Consider the following 14,257-nt stretch of genomic DNA (forward strand, 5'->3'; position numbering starts at 1 on the left):
CAGGTTGCTTGCGAACTAGGAGCTTTGTGGGGAAGTATTCACAAAATGATGGCGTATGCGTGGTCTGCGGGAAAGAAACAGAAACTATGCGGCACATGGTGTTAGAATGCGAGGGTATCCATCCAAATCTACATGAGGAAAATATTCGGCTTCCAGAAGCCCTAGGATTTGAGGGTAGCACAGAGGAAGTTAGCTTCAAGGCTGTCGAGTTGACGAAAAGGTTAGAATGCTGGTGGACAAAAAAAAATGGCCGCGTATCTGCTTCTTTTGTTGCAAATGTCGTCAAAAGACGATAGTCTTTATTGACTTTTGCCAAGTAAATGCCTCCATTCGCTTTCCCGCTCACCTCTAATTTTGTTCCTCTTGCGTCCCGCTCGTCCCAAGGTAAAGACGCCAAAGGTTTGCTTAAATCATTTTAAATTTCCCGCGTTACACTGCTCCAAACCGGGTCTGTCGATGCCAACGCTGCCGTACGGCGAAGACGCGCGTGAATCGCGGCGCCCTACTTCAACGTTTATAGAACCGCGCGTCCCTACTCCACTTGCGTTGCAAACAGCACGTGGAACCTATCTAGTGTAACCTTTCGTAACGTTTGCCGGTTGATTCCTTAAAATGCCGCAAGAAGCTATAGTGGCGCGGGCGACAGCTAGTGGAACCTTTCGTAACTGTTGCCGGCTGATTCCTTAAAATGCCGCAAGAAGCTATAGTGGCGCGGCCGACAGCAGGCGACGGCAAAGTGAATTTTTTTTCTGGAGTTGATGAAGTTTTTTTTTTCGCCAAAGTCAAGCATGTATGATTTTTATAAAGGAACACTGCAAACATCACTTCTCTATTCATTTGTTCTCTTATATTTGCGTAATGTCTTGTTCTTCTTCAACAATGTTGACAGGTATGAACATTACACCGGACTTAGACGGGTAGATTTAGCTGTGACTATATAAGACTATTGCGCCGGCATTGTTTTAGTTTGGCCGGGTGGCTGAATCGAGTCACAGACGGGCAGACAGACCAAAATTTCTGGGTATAAGTAACCCAAGAAAGACTATCGCCTTTAAAAGCAGAGAGGGGAATATTGCCCAGGACAGTTACCCCTTGTAACCGAAAAATAAGTATTTTCTGCTAAGACGTTTTTCGTAGCTGCCTGAGAGCTGCGCTAGTGTTAAACGAAGAGAGTAAAACATAGGTATATTAGTTTCTTTTTAACTTTTTGGTCAGAGCACGCGTCATCACTCCGCTACAAAGGGGTTACCACTATCAATCATGAACATCGTCACTATTGGCGGTGAGATCTTTGAGTGGCGCCCCCTGGCTCTGACGTCGGCTTAGGGATTCGCGCCGCTGTCGTCTGCTACAATCCGCTTGTGAGGGGCAACAGTGCCTGGGCTAGAAATCGCCCGCTTCGTTGCTATAGTGCGTTAAAAAGCGTATTTCTAGCGACTCAGTTATTTTGCCAGCTTCTGACGCATCTGAATAATTTGAAGCTGTATCCCCAACAAGTTTGCAACACACGAAGAGATAGAGAACAACTTTCTTTAGAGTATCGGTCAGAAGATCGTGTGTAACTCGCCCTTTCTTGCTTATTCGCGAGGATCAGCGATCAGAGCTTCTCGATAAGTATTCAAAATGCATAGGATTCCCTGCAGTATTTTTGAGATGCTCCTATGAAGACTCAACATTCTAACACTACGTACAAAGCAGCGGCCTCTACACGCTCATCGCACAGCAGGAAATAAAGCGGCTTTCTTCTGTTTCTTTCGTTGTTGTCTTGTATCGGATTAATGTTTCTTGCTTTTTTTTCTGCCCAACGCATTCATTTTTCTGCGCCGTCACCAACTTCTTATTAGGAGGTTTCGGGATGTTTGGGAGCCTCACAAAGGTCGTGTGGATATTTCCTTCATTTTGTATGCCATACATTCCCTTCTTCACACATTGGCCTTCATTAAAGCTGCGTGCAAGAAGGTGCATATCCGCAGCGTGCTTTGTTTATTCACATGCAAATACAATGAAAAGGTTTGTGCTACGCCACCGCGATCGCGCCCTAAACAACGTGGTCCACAGCACTCGAAGGCGGCTTTTTTGCTCCGAATTTCTGTCGTAATTATATCGTTATCATAACAAACTGGCTCTCAACTCGAACAATGATGACATGATTACGGTGTTGAAGGCATGATATACTCGCTAACTAACGTAATAAATACTATACCTGCATATATTACAAGACTCGAAACCGAAGAATTCCAAGTAGCGCTTTATTGCTTTTCAACCCTTCCAGGCGCGAAGAACAAATCCTATTCTATTTGGGATGGCGTTCTAGGATTTGAAGAAAATTACTTTTAGTCTCTTCTCCTGGACTGAGGACCCGGCCCACTAACCAGATCGATTTAATTGTTAAACAAAGTTTTCCCCTCCTCACCTTACTCCTCCTCCTCCTCTTGAGTGCCGTTTTCCTATAACGCATATCCGAATATCGGGAAGATATGGCTGTGCAAAATGTTCCAAAATATCCCTCCAGGTCTCAACAAGCATATATGTGTTACTATAAATTTAACGAAGACGTGACTCGTTTTGCTAAATAAACCTCCATACTGGTTAGATGCCTGGTATCGAATCAGCAGGCGCGTATATACACACTGGGTTATTTGGAACTCAACCTACAGTTTTTGCAGTCTATAGTGCATGTCGGCTAACTTTCATGCCTTGACAACGTAAAGTGATGTGACAAAACGCGTTCGAGCATTCAGCAAGGTTGCAAAAACTGTTTTACCTTAAATATGATTACCGGGAATCGTGATGCCTTCTGCCAAAGCCGACAGCCCTGAAGGCCTAGAATTTGTTTTGGTCTTCCATTTTCGCTGTTGTCGGTTATTAGCAGCTGACTGTTCCTTTTGTTCGAATGCTTACATGAGAAGCTGACGCCTAGCTCCGACTCTTCGCGCTCCGCACAGGACCGGCTTCGCAAGGAATGGGGTGGCGCCGGCAATGTTTCTCCCGTATCGGTATCCAAAACTATACTTTAATTGACACCATGAGCTAATGTACGCGATTTCAAGCCTATTATTATGATAAAAAGTTACCCACACGCCAATTCTGGTGCGGACAAGCATCAGACGTTGACCGAGCGCAAAGAAATAGCAGGGAGAGCGATCCTGAGTGAAGCAGACGACAAATGCGAGAATCCCTAAGCTGACGTCACGGAGGCGCGCTTCGCAGCGCCGCCTGTGTTCGCGCTCACCGCCAATCTGAGGCGCCCCGCCGCTTCAAAGAGGGCGACCGCTAAGCATCTATCTATCCATCGGAGGTCCCGCGGTTTGGATTTCTACGGTGGCTAGTATTTCATTTTGCCAACCATCCATGCCATTTTTCGTAAACGAACAATTCAAATATCACCTATGTATTGATGTTTGGCCTCAGAAATCCGCATTTCGGTCTTGCCGTGTGTGTCTACTTCTCTGTGTCTCTCGTCTTTTGCGCTATATGGTTGAAATATAGAAAACCATGAACATTGCAACCAAACATATATGTCTAGAAATGGTTGTGGCTACATAAACACTTTGATCACCATCTCTTAAACTTTGCCCAGGCTGCTGAATCGAGGGACCGACAGACGAACTAAAATTTTCGCGTTCAAGTAGCCCAAGAAAGACTATCGATTTTACAGCTGCGGTGTCCCAAATATCCGCAACTAAACAGCCTGCTTGTAACTTGTCGGTATATTGTTCCTGACGGGTAATTACTACCTGGCGATTAATTAGAAAACTAGTTCATACCTGAGGTAGAAAAAAATGGCTGTGGCTTAACTCAGGTATAACTGGGTGTGCGTAGAGGAAGAAACGGTTAATGTTGTTGTTTAGCTTGCTTCTCTGTACGGGTACGATGGTTTTTGAGGCGTGCGGCTCGTTCTTCATCCGTCTCCTCGGTTTGCTGCCTCCTCTTGGTTTCGTTCCGACGACGAAGCCTGACGATGAATCCCACCGTGCAGCCCCGACTATGTAAATGATTTCGTCAATTTTTATTTTTTATTCTTTTTTATTTTCATTTTATAGTGTTTATTTTGACTTTTCTTACTTCTTTTATTTTCGTTGATATTTTTTAAAATTTGATCTTTCCTTTTTTTTCCGCAGTGAGGGCGCTGCCAACTGGGGCGGCTAGGGAATCGCTAGGTACTATAGTGGTCACAGGTTCCCTAGGAACCGCTGCCAGCTAGGGAACCGAGGTGCGGCCACCGGTCACAGCGAAACAGCGAGAGTACGGCCATTGTATCTCTCGCTACAAAAACGAAGCGTCAGCAACGGAGGAAGCGCTTACGTAATCCTCTGCGTCCACATCGCCTAGCGAGAACACGAAACTTGCCCCCCCCCCCCCGCCCGGACTTTCAGCGGCAAAAAGCGGCAGGGCGCCATGTGACGACGCAGAAAACGTTCCAAAGGAGGGGCTGCACCGAAACAACATGCCCCACCACGGTCGCCGACAACAATAAAGGTGGGACGTGCTATATTTCGCCACATATCGTACACTCGTCAACACTAAGCCCTTCAGAACCAAGCTCAGCGATACTACAGATAGCGGCACAACTCACAGTGAAGTCATGCTCTTGCATTCTGACATCGTGGCAATCGCTTTCCCCCGTTGTCGTTTCGAGCGGATCCCACTACCAATACCAGTGCCACCGTACTCCGCTGAAATCGAGCTCAAAACAAGGTCTCTATGCCTACTTCGTTTTTTCTAAACAGCATCGCGAGCGCTTACTATTTTGGGTAAGCGACCTGTCAAGCCAGCATTGCCGCCGTGGATACCCGCACCATGGAATAAATAACAAAAATTCGCGGAATAAGCAAGACGTCGTTCATGCCCGCACCTGCAATGACGTTTTTCACACTTGAATATATATCTACCATATACACAGACCACACGCAGGTTCATGCGGACGGCTCAGTGACCGCAGAATCATTTGCTATTGGCGTATGGATTCCGCCGGTCCAGTGCTCAATCAAGAATAAAACTGAGTCACAACACATCATCCACCGCTACTGAGCTAGCGGCTGTGTGGGCTGCCCTTCATTTCATGCTCGGCGATGGGTGATCTCAGACTTACGGGGTGCTTTGCAAGCTCTAAGCAGGCTGTCCAACCACTGCAGTCAGCTTGTGTGTGAAATCACTGAATGCCACACAGCGGTAGTGCGCGAGGGCCGCCCCACCGTGCTTCAATGGCTGCCTGGTCATTCGGGAATAGAAAGAAATACTATATCTTATGCAGTCGCCAGCGCTGGCCACTCTCTGCGTAAAACGCCACAGCTTTCTTTCTCTCGGGAGGGTGGTTGTGCCTTTATCTATAGAACTGGTAGAGTGAGCGAATGTTGAAGTGGCAGCACGCGCGACTTTCCGCTGCGTGAGAAACAGCGGCTAGCTGCCTGTCTCGTGTATGACGTGGAGAAAGCCTTCCGTTGTGTCACTTTCTTGGACCCTGGGCCAACAACAATGACTCATCTTAAGGGAGGAAAACTCTTCTGCGTTTCTTGCGATATTCTGGAATAGGCAAAACTTTGTAATTCTTCCATTGTGCGCATGGCTACGTCTGTACGCGTTTCCCTTGTCATGCATACTTTGACTCCTTTTTCTTGCTACTCGCACTGCGCTTCCTGGGCTCCATTCGCTCTATTTTTTTTCGTTTACTTAACTTCGTTTAGAGTTTTTTACTTGCATTTTATCACGTGCTGTTTTTTAACTTTTGTTCTATCTCCATTGTTGCTTTCCCTATCTCTCACATTCACTTCACTGCATTGTAATCACCCCCATCTGGGGTAGCAAGAACTGACGCTAGCAGAGCTGACCTCTCCAGCCCACATTAAAGAGTTCTCTCTCTCTTCACTGCCGCCGCCTGCGCCACGGCATTGCTGTTACGTCGCGCTCTGCACTAGGTGCCCTTACATAGTCCATATATTTCGAAGCTAGATAAAAGGCCCTCTGTTAGTACCGCATGTGCGATCACTGGGTGTATTTATTGCAAGACGTCCAGCAACCACATTAAAGGCCTCGGGTATTCCAGAGAGAACCTTTTAATGAGCTCAATGTCGCATGTAACAGCTGAGGTGCACAATATTGTATCCGCGAATTATTCCAGATTCTAGCGATCCCAATTCCTTGATGGATAGCTGTAGGTATTGCATTTAATGTCTGCTGATCCGCTTTTAAATACGCCAATCTTAAAGGGACACTGAAGTGAATTTGTCAAGCTCCCGTTTTTGGTTGCACTGCGTAGACTGGCTCAAATTAGCGCACTTTTCATCGTTTATCCGGTTGACAAATCGGCAATTATTTTACAAAGCGCGAAAGAAGAAAAACTACCATGCGCGGTTTGCGGCGGCCGTACCAACTAAGGCTGTGACGTTGGGAGGAGGGGTCACCGTGATTGGACGATGCCCAAGGTTAGCAATCAAACAAGTTTCGGTTTCGGTTCTGCAAAACACAACCGATGGTGTTGTTGGATGGCATTCTCAATATCTCAGTAATCATCGTACCGCGCTTCTGCCATGTTGTCGGCTGTAAAGTGCATAAGATAAGCCTCACAGGACGGCTTAGAATCGTAGCATTCACTAGCCGAGGCCTACGCAGTGCATGAACGCTTTCCGCGTCCCCGCAGACGCTCAAATGTCATGCGCTTTTCCCCCATATTTCGAGCTTCACTCTCTCATGCATGTATCGTAAAAAGCATGTTCGCACCAGGCCAAGGGTCTGTTGATTCTGGCCTGTGCCCACTGCCCGCAAGCAGTCGGTGCTTATGGCAACAGCACGCCAACGAGAACTCGCTAGCGCGCCAGTGCCAGCCTGCGCGAATTCCGTGAACTAGTTCGTGGAGCAATGAACGTTGCGGCCCAAAAACAGGTGAACTCAGTATAGAAAACATCGGCGGAAAACGAAACAGTTAACTTGTAAAAAAAACCACACACTCGCGGGGATTCGAACTTGTGACCTGCAAAACAGTCGTGACGACATACCTAGCGCTCCAGACCACTGGGCCACGGGCGAGCGCTGCTGACCTTGGAAATAATATATAATGTATACCCAGTTTACACTTTTATTTAGTTTTAGCATTCCAAGCAGCTTAGGTGACTATTTGTTGTTTTATGCTCGTGCAGTAAGCATCCCCCAAGTTCCCCCAATATCTCACGCCTAACAATTGCATTTCTTAGACGGAAAAGCGTTCGCAGATGCGTAGTCGTGCTGCTGGCCGCTGTGCTTGTTCGCCCAGCGCAAAAAAGTGCTTCCCGCACCCTAGTTTTACGCTGTACGGTAAAAATATCAGTTGATTTTATTTCCTTCGTACCTATAATGACTTCGCTGACTCTTTTCCCGCCTTCAAGAGGCTTATATTTTCCTACTGGCGTACCAGTCACCGAAGCGTAGCATTGGCGCTTGTGGAGCGCTTGTGTGAAGCGACCTTCACTTGGAGCTAGATACAGTGTACAAACTAACCTAGTAAAAAAGGCACATTCTTCCATTCACAAACGTGTCCTGGCTTCGTTTCAACTGAGCGAACGAATTGCGACGACCCGCCGGCGGCCGGCGGACGAAACGCCGGGCCGACTGACTCTGTCTGAAGGTCGGGGAGCCGTGCAGTTGCGCAGCCAATTGCGAGCTCGGCTCCTAGAGACGTCACACGAAAACGCCACAGAAAATGGGCGAGCGTAAAGAGAGGAGGACAGCATTTTCAAATTAATTTTTCTACTAAATAAAATCGCGTAAACGCGCCCAGAGTGGCCGAACCATGGCCTGGGGACTACGGATTTGCGTTAGTAATCCCGCAATGTTTACATTTCACTTCAGTGTCCCTTTAAAACAGGCTCAGCACCATTATCATTTCATTACTCGACGATTCATATTCAGTCGTCAACATATCCTATCGAAAAAATTTCCCGGGCTATTTAGATCTGCTTACTTGCATTGAAGGCGGTGGCCTGACGGTATCTATTAGCAACTTCACTGCTATATCACGGCCGCTCGATGGAAACTAGGTCTAGTTTCCATCGAGCGGCCGTGGCTATATCGTATTTTCGGCCCTTTATTTGATTTAGTTTCCTCGTAGTTTGGCGCGAATCGCTCTGTTTTTGCTGCCCTTGTATGCGTCTCTTGATTAGTTTTCGCTTCTTCATCTTTCTGCGTGAATTACTTCAGCAAGCATGCTGCCACATGCCACAGTTGGGTTTGTAGCGTCTCGTAAGCGCTGTTCTAATAACGTGCTACCACGTTGAGGTTTCACGGGGACGCGTTACACTAGAACTTTTATGTTTGCGCTTCATAGTTCATGGTTCCAGTTTTGTGAAGCTGGCACATTAGCAACTCTATGCTCCCGATTCCTGGCTAATCCTCTGAGTGTGTACGAGTCACGAAGAAGAGAAAAAAATTCACGCATCTCCACGGAGTGAATCATGACCAGTGGGCGAAGCACTGGGGATTGTTCTTGCCGTAAATCACCCGTGAGAGTGCTTACTGATGCTAAGACGATTTCCAATCCATTCCATTCCAATCCAATACAATTCATTTTAATCCAGTAAAATTAAATCCAAATTCAATCCAGTTCTCCCCGCGCATGTGCGGCATGGCTCTCCAGGAGCTCTCTCTCTCTCTCTCTCTCTCTCTCTCTCTCTCTCTCTCTCTCTCTCTCTCTCTCTCTCTCTCTCTCTCTCTCTCTCTCTCTTTCTCTCTCTCTCTCTCTCTCTCTCTCTCTCTCAGTTTTTGTGAAAATTTTATTTTGTTCTTGTTAACGTTTTATGAACCTTTTGTGCAAAGATGTTTCGATTTACACGGTGCTGGGTGTCTCTCTCTCTCTTCCGCAGTCTCTCTCTCCCTCTCCCTTTCTGTAAACTTTTGAGAAGCTGCTATTTTGTTCTTGTTAGTCTTTCGTGAACCTTTTGTTCACAGATGTTTCAATTTACACTGTGCTCTCCGTCTCTCTCTCTCTCTAACCTTTTGAGAACCCTTTATTTTGTTCTTGTTAACCTTTTCTGAACCTTTTCTTCACAGATGTTTCGCTTTACACGGCGCGGTGCCGTGAGCACGAACGCCGGACGGCGGACGGAGAAGCCTCGCGCTTAAGGCACTTTGCCCCTAAAAAATAATCGCCATCATCAATGATTAATCCTGAACACCTCATTACAGCGCACCTCACACTCCAAGGGGTAGCTTCATAGCCTTAAGCACTCATAAAAAAGAAGCCTTTGTCCCACCGCTGAAATCATGCCAACATGCAGGTCTGCCTAGTGCAGCGCACTAGGCAGACCTTGGTTAATATTTCGTCGTATCACACGCGTTTCTCATATTTACCTTTTGTATAGGCGTTCATGTTCTTGACCGGACGACTACTACAACAAGAACACCGGTTTTTCGCCTAATGGGGACTTAGGGCTATCACTTTAAAACAAGAGCGCCATGGGAGGAAGCGCTAGAAAACTGATAGCAGAGCCCGATCCCCGAGAAGTCTTTGGTACTTGTGCTTCCACTAACACAAAAAATAAGCGAACACTACCAAAAATTGAGTCTATTATTTTTATCTGAAATCGCTCATATTATGTGACCTTCGTTGCATTAAATAATCGTTTACGTAATAATCGGTTACACTTATCGCAATATCCTGAATGCCAATTTTATGTAGTGCTATTTTTTTGTTTGCCGCCATGCACGCATCAGGCAATTTTAAACCTTAGAGCACAAGGACCACAAGCAGTGCTGCATTGATTCTCGTTTAATTTTATCAACATTTGGATGAGAAACGTTCCATTGAATGAAATATTTCGAACACTTCCATAGATTTTAATACTTCAACCGCAATTTTTAGTTGTAACTTTCGCTAAGCAGTTCCCGGTTGATAAACTAGCGAAAATGTATAGCGCGCAATCGATCTTTAGACGCGTCCTCGAAAACGAACGCGCATGTTAGGGTCTTGTAGGCGCTGCTGGTGACTGAATCGTTGCTTTCACGGACGGCTCTGGGACATTCTCATCGGTCAGGATAGTTTCATGAAGCCTAGTGTACGCGGGCCTCTTGAGCCGCAGTGGTGACATGGGAGCGATGGTGATGGTTATCTCGTTACCACCTTTACACAGAGCCGCTTTCACGCCGTACTGGTCCATGTTTTCTACCGGGGCACCGTTAATCATGAGCAAAACGTCGCCAGGAAAAAGGAACTTATTCGCTGTGGCGACCTGCGCCCCTTCTACCGCCTGGATCACGTGGCAGCAAACAAACGCCCTCTTCGTCTCGTTCCACGCTTTCGCCTCGTAAGTCTTGAAACCGTAGTTGCCAGAGCCCCCGCAAGAGGACTTTAACGCTCTCAGCTGGATGGTTTCCTGGCCGGCCACCTTAATCATCTGGTCCATGTCACGACGGGAGACCAGCAGCCGAAAGGCACTCGACGCCATCACACTTAGAACCATCTGATCCCCCGAGTCTTGAATTCTGCGCGTGACTTCCGCCAAGGGCAGTTCGGCAATATCCCTCCCATTCACCGCGACGACGACGTCTCCCACCAAGACGTGGGACAAATCGGCAGGGCTGCGGCTCGTCACTTTGTTAACCATGAAGAACCTGGCGTTGTTTTCTCCTGCGACTTCAACAAGGCTAACACCAAAGTCCCAGTACTTCCCTAGCGTCTTGGTTCTGAAGAGGAGAATGTCCATCCTTTCCCTTTGAGCTACAAAAGACCCACGTGTGCCGCTGCTATATGCACTGATTCCAGCCAGCACATCCGCGTCAGAGGGCCTTTTGTAGTCCAGTTCTTCGGATACGCCGCCACTGGATTCAAAGACCTCGTCCTTCTGGTACGCAGTGCCGGCAAACCTACTTGCGGAATTAGTCATCTTCTTGAAGCTGCGAGAGGAGTACGTGTAGAGTGGCCTCTGCGTTGAGGCCTCGATATCCACCATTTCCTCCAGCTTGAGCAGCTTCCTTTTCAGGGTGTTGCTCGTCGCACCCACAGTTAGGCGAGGCTTCTCCCCTGGCCTCACCGACTTGCCACCCCCCATAATCTCGGCGATAGCTGGGATGTTGCAAAGGTTCCTCTCGGTGGCAAGCCTCTTCCAGTTGAAGTTCGCGTAAAAAGGGTGACTTCTGATTTGGGCGTACGTAACGGAGCCCAGTCGCTCGCGCGCGTTCTTCATCAGCATCTTGGTGACCATGTCCTTTGCCTCTGGGGTGGCCGAATGGGGGTGCATTTGTACTTTGGGCCACTTGAGCGGCTGGTTTAGGATCCTCTCCTTAAGCTGCTCCTTGGTCTCTCCCCTAAAAGGCACACGTCCGGTCATGATCTTGTAGAACGTTATGCCCGCCGACCACCAGTCACAGGCGCGGCCGTACGGGCGGCGCTTCAGGATCTCAGGAGCCATGTATGGCACCGTTCCAGCGGACTCACCGTCGAAGAATTCGAACGCAGTCTTTTTAAAGTACCCTTTGAACACTCGCTTGGAGAAATGGCCGACGCAGACTTTATTCGTGTCGAAGTCTATGACCTTGACTCGTCCACCTGGAATGATAAGCATATTGGACACCTTGATGTCTCGATGCAGGAGTCCCCTCAGGTGCATGTGCTCGAGGGCCAGGATTAGTTGAGCCATGACTATGCGGCAGTCCTCGGTGGGCAAATATACAGCTTTGTCAACCACTCTCTGGAGGTCTATTCCACAGATGTACTCCATGACGGTCACTTGCGCTTCTTTTGTGCAGTAGCAGGCGTGGTACTTGACCAGGAAAGGGTTTCTAATCACAGAAGCGACCACTTTGTCGATAACAGCTTGTTTGTGTCTCTGAAACAGGGAGCACGAGACAAGCTTCACAGTGCAGATGGAATTAGTCGGCTTGAACAATGCCTTGTACACTGCACCGAACCCGCCAGCGCCAAGCAGCTTGATGGCCGCAAAATCGCTCATCTTTGGAATGTATGTCCAGAAGGGGGCTATTTCATCCATGTTCACTTGTGCTGTTCTGCTAACTATACTGTCACCGACGCCCAACCAGTCGGTTGGAGGAACTTCGGAGACCTTCTCAAGGGAGATGGCCAACTCGCCTATGATTATCATCACTTTTCGGATTTTTTCACCGAGATCCTTAGCAATGTCTTGCGCTTTCTTGTAGCAAAAAGTGTGAAGGTTGATCAGATTTTCGGCTGAGTCACGGATGTCTTGATAAGTAACCACTTGCCTGTTAATTTTCTCCATTATGTCTTGCGCTGCCAATGTCACCTGTTCCATGCAGAAGTGGCCGAGTGGCTCCCGGTGGAGATCAAGCACGCCTTCGCGACGAACGTAGAAGTCCAGCAGCAGCATGGTCACCTTCGGAATACGCGGAAACAGCGCTGTAACAACTTTGGCGGCCGTGCGCTTTTTGTTCTCCATGACAACAGCTTTGACCATGGGGCTCCCAAAAGGCGTTGGAGTCGCCATTTGGACGAACGCCGATTGCTGGCACGGTTGAGGCGCACTGATCGAATTAGACCTGCGCCCACGAGCCGGACGACAGTGTCGATGGCGATGCCGGCCTCCATGAACTGCCGCGAAACATGGAGGGGATTGGCTGCACTGAATTGTTTGTTACCAGAAAGGCTAGCTTATAAAAAAGTATGACAAAAGCAACTGAAAGTACATGAATTCACGCACTAAATGAATCCATTGAGGACAAAAGAGGAGATTAGAGAGCTGAGAAATGAGTGCGCCAACGCGGGTTCGCCTATTCCCGAGATGTAGACCATCTGCCTTGGTGATTCCCACTAAATGTGCACACCTCTATGGGCGATAGAACGATAACAAACGCACTACATTTTCTTGCTTCGCGTACCTCTAAAGAAGGCCCCTACGCGCTCCGTGTATCCCCTTATACGCAGCGTACGTAGGGTCACTGTTAGGCGCTACGCATAAATCGCAATACGTAATAAAAATAAGGCAGGCTTCGAACAACTCTAACAGAGGTTGGCCAACCAAAATGACGATTATATACAAAAAAGAAATGAGGAACGTGCTTGAACAAAACGAAAGGCACAAGCGTGACTGAATCGATATAAGACAACTGTTTGAGCTGCCGACAATATCACAGTTCTAATGTAAATTATTCTATATTTCACAGGTGTTCCTCTCCAAGCGCGGCGATTAACTGTATTGGTACATAACCCGCAGGTGTAATACTCGGAATTTTAAATTAGAGCTCGCCATCTGGTGGGTAGCTGCAACCACTGACATTAGGTGGCTATAATGAGGTCTGGCTGCTTTCCAATCCGCTATGCGCTGCTAGCACAGCGCTGGCTCCACCGGCTTTAACGTTCCCTTTAGTATACTACGAAATCATAACGACGCCACAGAAGGGCTTTGGAGATAGAAAAATGGACGCCTGTAGATAACTGTTCCAACAGCGGAGCCGTTCAGGCATTCTTGTGTCCGCGAACATCGTCAACAAAAAATTCCGCTTGGAGAAGTAGGGAAGCAAAACATTCTAGGCCAAGAAAAGTTAAGGAAAGTGGTGAGGATGCAACGAGGCCACGGACACGTGTTGGGAGTGCGCGCTGGAAGAAAAAAAAAACACTTGCCCTGCTAAAACTCAAACCCGGGTCATGATTCCAATCAGGGCGCACAGTACTTCCTCGGGGTTCGTAACACATGGCATTGGCTTTGGAATTTAAGTTGCGTACATCGGCATTTTGGATTGTGGACTTTAGGAGGGTGGATTGTGGACTTTGATTTGACTCAGTTTGAATGCCGAAAGCTTCCCTTTTAACAGCGAAGCTGTTGAGCAAATCGTTTGTGTGTGGTGTCCGCAGTTATAAATACAAAACAAAATGACGGGCGCTCGTGCACGCGTGCCTCGCGCGCATGTTCGTCAAGCCAAGCATACCCACTTAGGCAAATTGGCCGCCATTGACCACTTAAAGAAAAACAACAACGAAGCAGTACAGGGAGATATGGGCTGGGCGTCTTTCGAAGTTCGAGAAGCACAGAGTAAAATATGTTTTGAGATAAGGTGCAGAGCAATGGATCAACGAAGGTGGGCAGCTAAAGTTTTTAGGTACCTTTGCTTGAAAAGCGTGGGCACGCAGTGGTTAAGGAAGACTAGCACTCCAGCGTTCGCCGTATCATGGCTACACTTGCTCGGAACGAGAAAGACACGTGATAGTGTACTCCCGCCGGTCGTTCGTCCTCGTGTCGTCGTGCGCATGCGCTCTGTACAGCAGAAGAGCCGCGACTTGAATGTCGAAGCTGCTGTAGGTAATCATTGACTCCACATG

The 14,257-nt window shown here is 47.8% G+C and overlaps 1 protein-coding gene across 1 annotated transcript; it reads right to left on the reverse strand.

The window, feature by feature from the left end:
- Positions 1 to 9,926: 9,926 nt before the first annotated feature.
- On the reverse strand, positions 9,927 to 12,428 carry LOC144146729 (microtubule-associated serine/threonine-protein kinase 3-like). The gene has a single exon (XM_077678656.1). The coding sequence runs from the start codon at positions 12,426 to 12,428 to the stop codon at positions 9,927 to 9,929; it is 2,502 nt and encodes an 833-aa protein (XP_077534782.1).
- Positions 12,429 to 14,257: the final 1,829 nt, after the last annotated feature.

Source organism: Haemaphysalis longicornis, unplaced genomic scaffold (assembly GCF_048455015.1).
Source record: "Haemaphysalis longicornis isolate Haplotype H1 unplaced genomic scaffold, Haemaphysalis longicornis Haplotype H1 scaffold_7, whole genome shotgun sequence".
NCBI classification, from domain to species: Eukaryota; Metazoa; Arthropoda; class Arachnida; order Ixodida; family Ixodidae; genus Haemaphysalis; species Haemaphysalis longicornis.

What these genes read in the sequence shown, in the direction of transcription:
- LOC144146729 (XM_077678656.1), bottom strand. Translation starts at nt 12,428, where the DNA reads ATGGCGACTCCAACGCCTTTTGGGAGCCCCATGGTCAAAGCTGTTGTC.